The 13368-nt window shown below is 45.8% G+C and overlaps 1 protein-coding gene across 4 annotated transcripts in view; it reads left to right on the forward strand.

Annotated features, from left to right (window-relative positions):
* Positions 1 to 2657: 2657 nt before the first annotated feature.
* Positions 2658 to 13368, forward strand: part of PPP3CA (protein phosphatase 3 catalytic subunit alpha) — a 1568629-nt gene continuing 1557918 nt past the window's right edge. The window contains exon 1 of one of the 4 annotated variants that reach the window (XM_069630708.1): positions 2658 to 3020. In XM_069630708.1, coding sequence (XP_069486809.1) covers positions 2963 to 3020 — 58 coding nt within the window. In that variant the 5' untranslated portion in view covers positions 2658 to 2962. The remainder of the gene's footprint in view (positions 3021 to 13368) is intronic. The other 3 variants (XM_069630707.1, XM_069630705.1, XM_069630706.1) reach the window with 3 other exon arrangements.

Consider the following 13368-nt stretch of genomic DNA (forward strand, 5'->3'; position numbering starts at 1 on the left):
ACCCCTTCCCCTCCCTAAAAATCACACGCATAGCCCTAGCAAGAACAGAAGCCTCATCCCTCTCCCCCTCCAACCCCCCTACCCTCTCGTACACACCAATCGCAACAAAGACACTAAAGAGGAAAAGGCCATTGTTGTCTCAAATGAAGTTTAGGAAATATAGTAAACTCTCATTGATGCCTGTCATTGACTTCTATATTTTGAAAGTGGAACCTATCCTATTGTATGGGTTGGACACTGTCTATTGGATTTAGACCTAATTCTTGACAGACTTCAAGGGAAGTTATGGAAACAGATGCTAGGTTTAGCCCTTGATTTATCGAAATTCAATTGTACGTCATGAACTGGGACTAAGCTCTCTTTCTTCCAGGTTTCAATGGTGGAAACTATCTATGCAAAAATGCTAGTTCCCCCTCGGAATTCACACTATCAGGACTTGAATGGGCTGCATAAGGACTCCAAACTACCGTCTATTGTAACTTTTGAAGGAAACAAGTGTTGAAGAGCTAGAACTTCGCTTACTGATAGTCAAAAAAAAGATATATGAATTTGACTGCTTAACTACCATTGAGACGAATAATAGCTACAAAACATATACAGAATACACATCTTTTCCGAGAAAAAGATCGCCTAGAGCAACGTACATAATGTGTTTTCCATGCGAAAAAAGCGTGTGTTTTATATTTAAGTTTTAAACTAAATCAATTCTCTAAATATGAACGGACACACCACTGGCACAATCAAACTGGTTTAACATTGAATGGCTCGTGTCGATTCTGTCTAGGGTCGTGCAGATCGGGAACACTTAAACATCTAATTCTCTATTGTACCCATTTTGAAAATGACAGCAGTTACTCAGCACTTACAACACTGAGCCAAATACCATTGCTAGACAACTATTTTGTGCTAGATGCAGGTGAGGGGATAACATGGCATTGATTATGGCTCTCACGAAATTACGGTACAGAATTGAGGAATCACTGTACAGGACTAATACTATATCAGTAAAATGATGTGTGCAGTTCTTAATTGTTATGTTTTACCATGTACTATCTGGATATTGAGGGAAATATTGATCAGATTGCCATCGTCTAAAACTGAATGTAATCTCACTGATGAGAAATGTAAGTTAAATGGTTTGATGTATATTTCTAAATATTTGACGAACTAAAACATGAAAAAAGTTGGATTTTAGTACAATTTTGTACTTTAGTTTTTTGTATTGTTAAGAAAAGCAATACTTGTGAATTTTAAGTTGTTTTTTATAATTTTATCCTAATTGTAATGCAAAAAAACTTCTTGCACAGTAGCGAGTTTTGCATTTTAAACAATCCTATCGTGAAAGGTAGTGATAACAATTTGTGTATCTGTATTTTCCAAACTTATAAATGTACAAAAATGTAAATGTATGATAAGAATGTATTATATAACAGTGTATTTGCTTAAACAGAGTACAATAAAAAAAATGGAAAAAAATAGCACAGTGGATGTAAAACTTGCTTGCCACGTGCACGGCTTGGGCTGTGAAAAAATAAAAGGTTGATTTAATTGCCCCGTCGACTGATGTTTTGGGAGACTGCCAGGGCCGCCAGGGACTGCCAGGCCCGAATCCACTTAAAGCCCTGACTCTACTATATGCGTCAGGAAGCACATTAATAGGAGCTATGTTGATGAGACTCTCCGGGAATTGGGCCCCTTCTATCCCCCATTACGATTTTTTTTCATTAAAAAACCCTTTTTATATACTCACTTAAACCACATCTCTGCCATACGATACGATACGATCTTGGCATGGATTCGAACCCCCAACCTTTTATAGTTAGCAGCCACATGCACTAACTGAATGTGCCACAGACTACGGGATGAACAGAAAATATATGACAAGGACTGTAGTAGGAATCAGAGTAAAAATACCTTTATTTTTTAACAGGTTTACAGGCAAAGTCTGAGTCAGATTTTAAGGTTAACTCCAGGAGCAGTGCCGGAAATGGAAATGCATTATTTATTGGGGATACCAGAGTGGGCGGCGGGTGACATCCAGTCCTACTTTTATGTTTGTGGCCTGCCCCGGTTTTTTATTTTGAACATCTGGTCACCCTATTAGCTCATTACACTGTAATAGTGAATATGATAGCTTGGCACCTTCTCCTACGTTAGCAACAGTAGTATGTGCTCCAAAGAATCTAAAGGGAAACCCTGCTCTAACCATCCAGGAAAACGGCTGCCTGTGCAAGGGAGGATACGCTGAAAGCAACACCGCCGTCCTGTCTGCTCTGGCATGTCTGGGTTCGCAATCGCAACACGCCACCAACCTCATCTACGCCACCGGAGGAAGCCCGGCGTGCGAGGTGGTGTCTCCCTTGCGCCCAGCTGGTAAACGGCCATTCCCGTCCGTCCCACCCCCGCCCTAGAAAAGGAGGCGGCAAGGGGGGTGGGGGTTACATTGGGCTCTCCCCTCATAGGGTGGCGAGCTCGTGCTTTGGGCTGTCAAAGGCGCGTCCCCGCTACATACTATCAGCTAGAGGAGGCGGAATCCCAGAGAGTTCCCTTTGACAAGTGACAGGCAGGCGAGCGGAGCCAATTGGACGCTGCAGGTGCGTGGCTGTGGGCGGGACCTGCCGATGCAGCCAGAAGTACCGTGGCATGGTAGTCTGAGCAAAGCAGATTGGGTTGCACAGTGGAGGCGCGCGCGTTTGTGTATGTGACGGTGGGCGCGTGCACAACAGAAAGCAGCGTCCGCAGCCGCGAGAGCGTAGCCAGACAGCTCCATCTTAGGAGGCAGAGCTTACAGTGCGCCGAGCCTGCACCGGGGACAGCTGACTGCCACCCTGCGAGTGCCAGCCCGGCATAGGATCTAAGAGCTGCCACCTGACAGTAACTCAGAGACACACTGCCTACTGTTCACGTCCCTCTCCGCTGCCTGACCCACCGTGCGCAGGGAGCCCGGGGGCAGAGCCTGCACATGTCCGAATACAAGGCCATGGACACCAAGATAATCCCTTCCGACCGCCTGGTGAAAGGTGAGTTTCGCCACCTGGCCTGCCTTGCTCGCTGTCTTGTGGCAGCTGGCAGGGACTGTGGGGGCTCCAAGATCTTGCGGTGGGGGCGGCGCGGGCCCAGCTATGCAGTTTTTGTACCTTTTAGGTATGGCGCATGTTTGCTTACGCCGAAGCACCTCTTATGCGTGTGGTTGAGGCCCTTTAATCACGCTCCCGTTGGTGCTTCCTGGTGCGTGCCGTGACTAAGGGTGGGCTCCTCCCTATGTTTTCCCGTGCCTGCGCAGATTCTATGGCTGTGTGGAGGATGAGTCGGCGGTGCGGTGATCTGCCCTAGTGTTGATGTGAGCTGAACGTTGCCATAATGCAGAGCAACATCAAAAACAGACTGTACCCCACAGACCCACCTACTTCAACACCTAGGTCACTCCTTAAATCATCTTGCACGTACAGATCACCCACGCACTGCACCCTGCGCACGCACAGCTCCATGCGTGTGCCGCCCACACAGCCCCTCTCCCCAGCAATACCACTGCGGTAGCGGCACCTCACCCTCCCTCCCATTTTCTGGATTGTGGAATTTCTTCTGGCCACATTCGATACCACCCCCCCTGCATCTTACTACTTGCACATACCGCTAAACGGGCATTCCGAGACCTGTAGCTCAAATGGGAGGAATTGGACCTCTTCCACGATTTGCATACCAATTAAAGCTGTGTTACTGATTTAAATAGCTTCCAATCAAGACACTATTTTACATTTACTAGTCTTTTAATTATCAGCTACCTTTAAAAGAGCGCACGGAGACGATGCAAATGGCAGCGGTGCATGGCATACATCGCATGGGCACCAGGCTATTTCCTGTCCTTTTTGGCAGTAGGTCATTCGCTCACGAGCATTCGCCGTTCAACCATGTGCGACGCTGCTAGTTGCCAAATCGGAGTTGTATTTCAATCGCACCCTAAAGTTCGCTGTGTCATATTTGTCGCTGAACCCAGTTGGACCTTATTTGGTGGATTGTGTCGATTCCCCGAGCTACAGAGTAGTCTCTTGGTGCTAATAACCAACTCGAAGCATCCTCTGTGCGGTGTGTCTGAGAGCTCTCACCCGTTATTCAAGATGCCTGTGCTGCTGTCTTAAATGTGTGCACCTCTCGGCTTTATTTATATTACATATCTCCTAATTTTACGTGTTTGCCACCATTTTGTACCCCACTCTTCTAAATTTCTTTTCGATGCACGAGACCGTGCTCAACTTGTTCCTTTTTGTGGTCAAAATACTGTTTCTCATTAGTTCCCAATAAAGTGACGGGGATCTCGGGCTCGCTCCGCTCCCCGGAGGAGGTGGGCTTGGATGTGACATGAGGGATTCCCTATCCTAATGAGGCATTGAGCTATGTCTGCAATGCAGCTGTTACTCCCGGGCGAGACACTGACTCGGCTGTCTGTGAGTGGCAAACCTCTGAGCAGAGAGGCCTTCGATCTGTCCAGGCTCTTTACATACAGAACTCAATTGCAACCGAAATACCCAGGTCTACCTATACCATTCTAGGGCAGCTAATGTACCATCCTCCACTCACTGCTGCTGTTTTACGTTAGGTGTGTGTGTGTGTGTGTGTGGAGAGGAGGGCAACCCAATAGATTTAAGCTGTCCGAAACACCATACACCCACTTTGCCCTATATACCAATTATGTAATCTGTCCACCGAGAAGACCATTTATGTTAAATCGGAAATCGTTTCCTCTGTTAATTTTTGCAGGAAATTGGTGATACTGGTATTCTGAAACAAAACAGTATGGACCTTCTAACTCAACAAGGTGTTATAGTCAACCGTGATGCATATAGCCTTGGTTTCGATTAATCCAATATGCTTTTTAATTTGATCATCCATGTTAGTTTTTATGAGGCACCTTGTTGTGTAAAAATCTGAAATTAACTGAAACTTTTTATAATGGGAGAAAGCCTCACATAAAGCATACCGTACCCGATGCCTTAAAGAATTGAAATGGCAAACAGAAAATGACTGTATCCCATCGTAAACAGTGATTTGCAAAGCACCTTTACATTTCGACCACTCTGGGATCGGTTCGAATATAATAAAAACCAGAAAAAGGAAAAAAACTGTCTGCACCAGATAATATTTAATTGCGAAAAGAAACCTGTTGGAGGTGGGTGGACGGATATGCTGTCATGAAAGGAAATGCAATATAATATTTAAAGCCGGCATCCTTCTTTGATGTGGGTTGTGTTTGCCAAACATTGACCCCAAACATTGCCAGTTATTTGTCACTTACTTGTTGCGTGGAAAAATACATTTACATTTTTCCTCCCTAATCTATCTTCACCTTTTGGAAAATGGTAAACGAGTTGGTGTTGGCCAGTAGAGCGAGTCATTGTGAATCGTTGAGCAATGAAAGCTTTTTTTTCTTCATCCTTCTATAGGCATGCGATGCATTTCAAAACATAATATAAATGCACTCGGTATGGCACTTGTGGAGGTTGCAGTGTGTCTGTTGCCTAGCAACGTTGTGGAATTGTCAATGTCGCTGTTGGTAGAGAGTAGGATTTCACTGCTTGTGGCAACGTTTGAGTAAGCAGAGACCCAGTTTTATAAAATTAGCTGCAAACGTTCTTATTCCAGTTTTGACCATGTTGTATTTCCTGCGATTCTTTGCGTGACTCGCGACGTGTTTATTAAATGGCCTTTAACTGAGATGTTAATTTTGCAGTTTTATATACGTGCCTTTGATCGGATGGTGATCTACAAGATACAATTGTGATCTATGGCCAATGCCTTAAACCTGGCAAATGGACATCTGTGTAAACGTAATGAAAGAAGGTTTTTTATTTCTCTACGTTGGTGAGCAAAAGGGTTTATTACAGTGTGTTGTAGTCTTGCTCTGGAAGTGCAAGTACTATGCTTTTAGAATGCTGGAATGTAGCTGCGTCATTGTAGAATGTTGTGTATGGGGGATTGCTGGCGATTCTATGTGTGGCAGTTACATCTTGGAGCTGGAAGGTGTGGCAGTGCCAGTGTCTTACTGTCTGGATACCTACTCATGTCACTTACCTGATGTGTACCTGCATACCAATAAACTTACCTTAAGCAGCCTGGGTCACTGTGTCTCCCTGGCCAACGAACCTGCAACATTTTGTCAACAAGCTGGTCTTAATTGTCCCTGGAGAAGGTGCTATGTACTAGAGTTGTGGCAGAGAGAGAAGCAAGCGGACAGACACTGCTTTCCAGAGGTCCCATCCACACCAGGATGCCAGTGGGTGTCTGGGACCGGGCAGGAACTCCTCCAAGGTCCCAGAAGGGCTTGTTGCTGGGTGGCGCAAGCCAGGTGGTGCCAGGGAGGCAGAGTGAGGGCCAGCTGGTAGTATGCTTAAATCGGGATTTCAGCAGGGCTCACACCCAGGGCTGGATATGCGCCAGTTAGGCTTATCTGGATGGTTCCTGAGCAGAGGCCTGCCGCCTGGGTGCTGTCAGCAGGGATACCTTGGAGTTGGCCTGGACAGCAGCAGCGTCTGATACCCTTGAAGAGGTCCTGGTTGTTTCGCCGGCTTGACGGTGAGTGGCCATGGGTGCCGCGGGCACAGCTGTTCATTTGAGAATCATTGGGCGGGCTGGTGTAGGTGGCCACCGGAGGGCATCTGGGGTCTGCTCAGCTTTTGAAGTGGCCGTTTGCTGGAGGGTCATGGGCAAGCCGTGCAGGTGGCCACCAGGGCTCATGGGTCCTGGAAGTCGGTCTCCTTCAGAGCCCAGTGCAGGAAAAATGACGTCTGCTTCTCGGGAGTTTGACATTTCACCAATGGACAGCCACAGAGGGGTGACGGCGTCATCACAGAAGGAAGTGGAATGTTGATTTGATGGTGGTGACAACACAGCGATTTGTGTTGTGTGGAAGACTTTGGGAAGCATATGGCAGTGTTGAACTTCGTGTCGTATCAGTATTGGACGGGGTGGCCTTCTCCTCCCAGGAAGAGGAAAGATTTGGAAAAGGCTGGATGTCATGGCCGGAATGGAGGGAGAACAGCTGTTTGTTTGCATGTGCTGGTCAGTGGATTGATGTTTTGGCAAGGCGAATGAAAAGCGGTGAAAAACGACTACGGTGTAAAGGAGCAATGTGGTTGCGGCTTAGTGCTGGAACAGCAGGTATTTAATGCATGAGCCAGATGATCAATAACTTTGCGGTCAATTAGTTATTTTTGAGGCCTGTCATGTTAACTGGGTGTTAGTCTTTGTGTTGTGCCCTCAGGGTTTAAGTAGCTGGGGCACAGTCTTCCTGGCCAACAAACCTACAACATGTGTCTTGCAAGACAGACCTCATCCTAGTATTAACCCATGCTGCTATCCAGAGGAGCTCCTTTATGTGAACCCCACAATGTCGAAAGGTGAGAATAACATACCGAAAGCCTTAACAAAAATAATTGGTAGCTTTGTATCAGTGGATTGGTAATTTCTTTATGTCCATGTCCAGGGGACGTTGCCTTCACCAGTCACGGGTAAACATGGTGAGGATGATGCTTTTTTTTCTGGTGGCCTCCTCAGGGATTTGAATTTGATCCTTGCAGCAACCTGGGAGCCAGTGGAGAGACTTTAGGGCTGGGGAGATGTAGTACCGGGGCTTGAGGGCAAGGATGAGTCGCGCAGCCCTATTCTGGACAAGTTGGAGGAGGCAGAGAGAGGAAGAGGGTAAATTGAGGAAGAGGCTGTCGCAGTTGTCCAGTCTAGAGACATTGAGCTTCTGGAGAAAAGTGAGGAAAGAAAGGACACCTCTGAGCAGGAGGAGTTGGAAATTGGCCTTCTTGGCAAGATCTGAGGGAGGAAAGAGGGAGAGGAGTCGAAGATTGGTTTCTGGCTTCAGATGCAGGAGAAGGGGGTGAGCCCATAGAGGGTGGCCAGAGTGAAAGGAAGAAATGGGGAGTGCGAGTCCCAATAGGAAGGATCACGGCAGCATCTGCATGGTTCAATATGGTAATGCGTTTTGCCTGGTACCAATAAGAATGGGATACCCCCACCCAGAGTCCGCTGAGATTTAAAGACTAATAAACACTAGGGCCATCAGGTATGATGCCATGGCAAGGCTTGCATTGCATTTTTTTTCCTTGTTTACTTTTGTCAAGGAATTTCCCTAAGATCTTCAGCGCAACCCCTCCCCATATTCAACTATTTGATTATTTTGTATGACACGTGTGTGTGTGTGTGTGTGTGTGTGTGCACTCTACACTACACCCCTCCCCACCCCACCCACTTTGCACTTGCTGCACAACTATACCTCAAACTACTTATCAAATGCCACATTTTCATTTCTTTTGGTGCACAGAGGTAGGTAGCTTTTGTAGGACCAGGGCATTAGCGTTCCAGACTTGTAATATTCCCAGGGATCAAAATTAAGATTGGATAAGCAGCGGCTGGGTATCCAGCATTCATCGGGGACCAGGAGCTAGTGCATGGTGTTCTGCAAATCTAATGACTAATTTCTGCATAAAGTGCTAACCTCTGAATTGTGTCCTTTATTTAAGATCCCTTATGATTTAAACGCTGTATTGATGCGTCCTAATGTTTATTGACTGTCCTAAATTCACATAGGTGTGTTTGTCCGGCATTTGGCACAGGAGCCAAAAGTAGCTGCTGGTGTCAGGCTAACCAGGCTCTTTGGCTACAGACAGGAGCTAAATAGGTCCCAGCTCCACTCAATTTCAATCCCTGGATTCCACTAATTTAGCTGACTAAGCTTTATTAGTACTGTATGCTGCTTTTCTCTTAATAAATTGTTCATGTTTGAGTGCATCTTTGTCTCTCATTTCATGAAGTGCAAAGGACAGGTACAGATCTGGCGTTGTGGAACGCAGCACTGATTTGGAATGAACAGCATTGATCACCATAGTTTATTTCTATTGCATTGATCACCATAGTTTATTTCTATTGCCATACAATCCGCAGCAGGAAATGAGGCTTGCCACTAGGAAGAAAAATAAAATTGGGTTATGGACACAGTGGAGGTGATGCAATGTTGCTCTGACTTAATTGTTAATTCTATCTGAACATGTACTTAATAATTTTGTACCACAGGCCAACCAGTATTAATTGGCTAGTTCCTGTCTGATTCACGACATGCAAACCTGTAGTTGGTATAGAAACTAGTTATACACATTTATCTTCACCATGAAATGGTCGTCTACCTGCCGGAGCTGTTGTCTGACCATCCCATGTTATTCTATTACATATTAACAGTACTTGCTAATGTATGAAGACCTTGCAACTGGGGTGGTTGAAGGGGCCACAAAAGTTGAGCCAATTCCCAGCCACAAGTTCAGGGTTATCCCTGGGGCAGAGATGAGGTATTGGTTGAGTTACCAGGCGATCCCGCTTACCACAGTGAAGGTGCACTCTTGTCCACAGATTCAGTTACTGTACTGCCAGAAGTCCTTCCAGGGCCACAGATCTTCGGGTACAGTGGAGTAGTTTCCCAGGATGCTCGGCCGGCTGTTGTGTTGCACACCTTCACAGATACCTAATGAGTTTAGGTGCCTTGTACTTCTTCACAGGCAATATCCCATTGCAGTTATGGCCTTGCTGGCCTCTCCCCATGAATCAGATGGATTTGGGTATGACGCGTGAGTTTGCAGAGGGTCCCAATCACATGCAGCTCCCTGTGCTGGAGAGCTGTACCCTAAAGATGAGCTGTGTTGCTTGTTTTATGTAACCTTAGCAGTCTTCTAAATGTTGACCCTTCTAGACACCCAATGCTGTTGGGTCATATTTCCCCCCATCGCAGATACAATCTACTACTTCCCTTTTCGGCCTTCTGCTGAAGGCGAGTGGCTGCTGCCTCACTGCAGTTTGTTAACTAAGTAGTAGTCTTCATAAATTCAGTAACTTCAAAGGTTGGATATACAAGACACTGTATGTGAGTACGGGTTCTGTTATCTAAGTTTTCGGTATACCGGCACATAGTGTGAGTGGCGTTTGAGAACTTCTGTACTGTTTCTAGGGTGCAATGTAGTTAATAACGCACTGTGGAATTATTATAATTTTTCGCTAACGCCACACTTTGATCCTCTATCTCGCGCTCTCCTGGCATGTCCTCTATGAAAGCTTTGCGGCGGGGGCACTATATCGGTGGCCCTGCTCTCATTATCATTTTTTAGTCTTAACTACCATGGTGGTGGTGGTTTGGAAGTGGTACCAGTAAATTATCTTCTGGATTTCCCTTCTTTCCGACATAGTATGCCAAACATAACAGTAGTGTCAAGTCAGAAATATGAAAAGGATCAGGATATATTTCAGAAACTAGAGTAGGTTTCACATTCAGACTCGCATCCTGTGGCTGGTCACTGGAGTAGCGGTCATTCTTGGAGACTGTTCTTCAGCGCTCACAAATAGTCCTCATCCAATAATCCATTTGGGAGTGCTTCACATAGGTTTGGGGGCAACACCATGGGGACACTTAGCTTGTATTGTGAGAAACCCAACCACATTTCCACCTCACATTCCCAGGCGCCAAGGCCCCTTTATATAACATGTTCCTCCCTCCCTGTGTACTGCGAGTCGCTTCTAATACCATGGCGTCTTTTTCAGAGGCCGTGACCACATTAGTGAGGTTATGTTTTCAATATTTGAGAAGAGGTGTTGCAGGCAACATTTAATATGAGAAGACACCAGGCACTTCCTTTGTTTTCATGACATTGGTAGGGCAGCCCGCTTCCACTGGGACACATGCTCCCAGGTTGGGTGACCCTGGAATTTCACTGCAAAGTTGGATACCAGCAACACCTGGTGGGGGCCCCATCCATCTTTGATGTCAGTTGCAACTTCCTCTGGCATCTCCTCACAAGGACCCGATTGTATGGTTGCAGGGAGTGTCCGGTTGCATGTTCTCTGCTTCGCACTGCCTTAACCTAATTATGAACTGAACTGACAGAGGAAATCACATATGTCTGTTTCTTCTGGTCCAAAAATACACTGTTTTGAGGAGATCTAAACTTTACACAATCTTCATCAATCTTAAGACTGTGTTCGAAGGTGTCTCCAGGGCACTCCTGTGGAATGTTTTAGCCAGTAGAGGGACCCCAATCCTCTTTTGAACATAATTCAACAATTGTACCCTGATAACAAAGCAGTGGTTCAATGGGACTTGGGGGGTAGAATTTATTGAGCCTTTTCCTGTCAGTAGAGGGGTAAGGCAGGGTTGCATGCTTGCCCCGTTTCTGTTTCCATCTAGATTGATGAAACAAGAGCAGTGCGCCAGACTTGCTTGGATCATCCTAAGTTGGGAGCGGATTCTGTCCAGCCTTCTTTTTGTCTGATGACAATGAGCATTATGGGTTTGAGAACAACTTTGAATGTGTTTTTAAAAGAATGCGAAAGGTTACAGCCTGTTATTAATATTTAAAATACTCAACCTTTTCATATTCAGGCCAACATTTTTTCAAAGCCAGAAAATTAATGTATCCATAAAAGGCAACGCTCTTGAGCAAGTTTGCTATTATGATTACTTGTGCGCTCACTTTGCAGACAACGGATATTGTACGGATGAGATGGCCAAATCTTGTACAAACTTTGCCCCACTATATCTTACAATCACGTTTTTTTTTGGTTTTTTTTGGCAGCGGAAGAGGTGCAATAACTCCAGTACTCTTAGCTGTATAGAGCCCAGGCGAAAGCAGCTGCCCTGTACGGGTCATATTTGTGCAGGTATACAAATTATGAATAGTTTCAGGTAGTCGAAAACCGCCTACGTAAGCATCTCTTAAAGCTCCTTTGAAGCTGCCCAAATGCTCCGATCCATTTGGAGCTTTGTCTTCGACCAATTGGGGATGAACCGGAGTTAAGACAGGTCTCCTTTGGCTCAGAATGTGGGTGTCTTCCCAATCTTACAGCCAAATAACAAGGGGGTTCCTGGGAGACTCTGTCAGACACGAGTCCTGGTTCCAAGAGCCTTACCCAGAGTCTTTAGCTCACTATCTTTCAGAGAGGAGAAATATCCTAAACATATCAGTCTTTGTCCTGCCCTGGGGCAGTCCAGCAACGAAATGTAAGGCAAGTCTCCTCTGAACAAGAGTACCAACAGGAACCCCAGACACGTGTTTTGGTCTGGTTGAACCTCATCAGTAGGGTGTAGCTGTGCCTCTCTAAGAATAGTGAGAAAGGGGTCCACGTCTGGATTCCCCTAGTAATTTAGGGTGAAACCCAAAGTTACTTGAAATGTGCAAATAACAAGGGGGGGTCCTGGGAGACTCTCTGTCAGACATTAGTCCTGGTTGCGAGAGACTTACCCAGAGTCTTTAGCTCACTATCTTTCACAGAGAAGAAATATCCCAAACATATCAGTCTTTGTCCTGCCCTGATAGTGAGCTAATGACTCTGGGTAAGTCTCTCGTAACCAGGACTAATGTCTGGCAGAGGGACTCCCAGGACCCCCCCTTGCTAGTTTGCATATTTAAGTAACTTTGGGTCTCACCCTAAGTTACTAGGGGAGTCCAGACGTGGACTCCTTGCTCAATATTCTTAGAGAGGCACAGCTCCACCCTACTGATGAGGTCCAACCAGACCGAAATACTTGTCTGTGGTTGCTGTTGGTACTCTTGTTCAGAGGAGAATTGCCTATCATTTCGGTGCTGGACTGCCCCAGGGCAGGACAAAGACTGATATGTTTGGGATATTTCTTCTCTGTGAAAGATAGTGAACTAAAGACTCTGGCTAAGTCTTTCGTAACCAGGACTAATGTCTGGCAGAGGGACTCCCACGACCCCCTTTGTTAATTTCCAACCTTACAACGTACAGGGAATCGCTAGCCCACATTCTGAACCTGGAGGGCCGAAGATCATTGCCATGGATGATGCATGTTAAAAAGGTTTTACATGACTTAGACCTGAATGTTTTTTGGTCAAACCCATTATCTATTAGCAAATCATGTGTAGCCATGGTTAAGAAGGCATCCCTTGACCATCGACAGACTAATGGAGGATTGTAAGCTGCTTAATGCAAGCAGGAAGTACCTGCAAAATAAAACAGAGCCTGGCTACAAAAAATATCTGGATGAGGTACACTCCCCTATGGCACGCTCCCCTTTTTTTAAAAAAAATGCGGTTTGGCACCATTAGCCTTGCTTGTTTTACAAGCTGTTGGATGGCACAGGGTGATGCCACATGCCCAGTATGTGGACTGGACAGAGGAACAGTCTTGCATTTCCTCTTTTATGTAATGATTAAAGGGGCCTGAGACAACACTATCTAAAGCCTTAGCTCCACGTCGCTACATACGCTGTGCCAATCAAGCCCTTTATGTTTGTCCAACAAACGTTAGATCCCAGTTTAGTGTGAACAAATACATCCATAGAGCCTGGCTGTGTAGGGCTAAATTCTT

Source organism: Ambystoma mexicanum, chromosome 6q (assembly GCF_040938575.1).
Source record: "Ambystoma mexicanum isolate Mex_15411 chromosome 6q, UKY_AmexF1_1, whole genome shotgun sequence".
Classification (NCBI taxonomy): Eukaryota; Metazoa; Chordata; class Amphibia; order Caudata; family Ambystomatidae; genus Ambystoma; species Ambystoma mexicanum.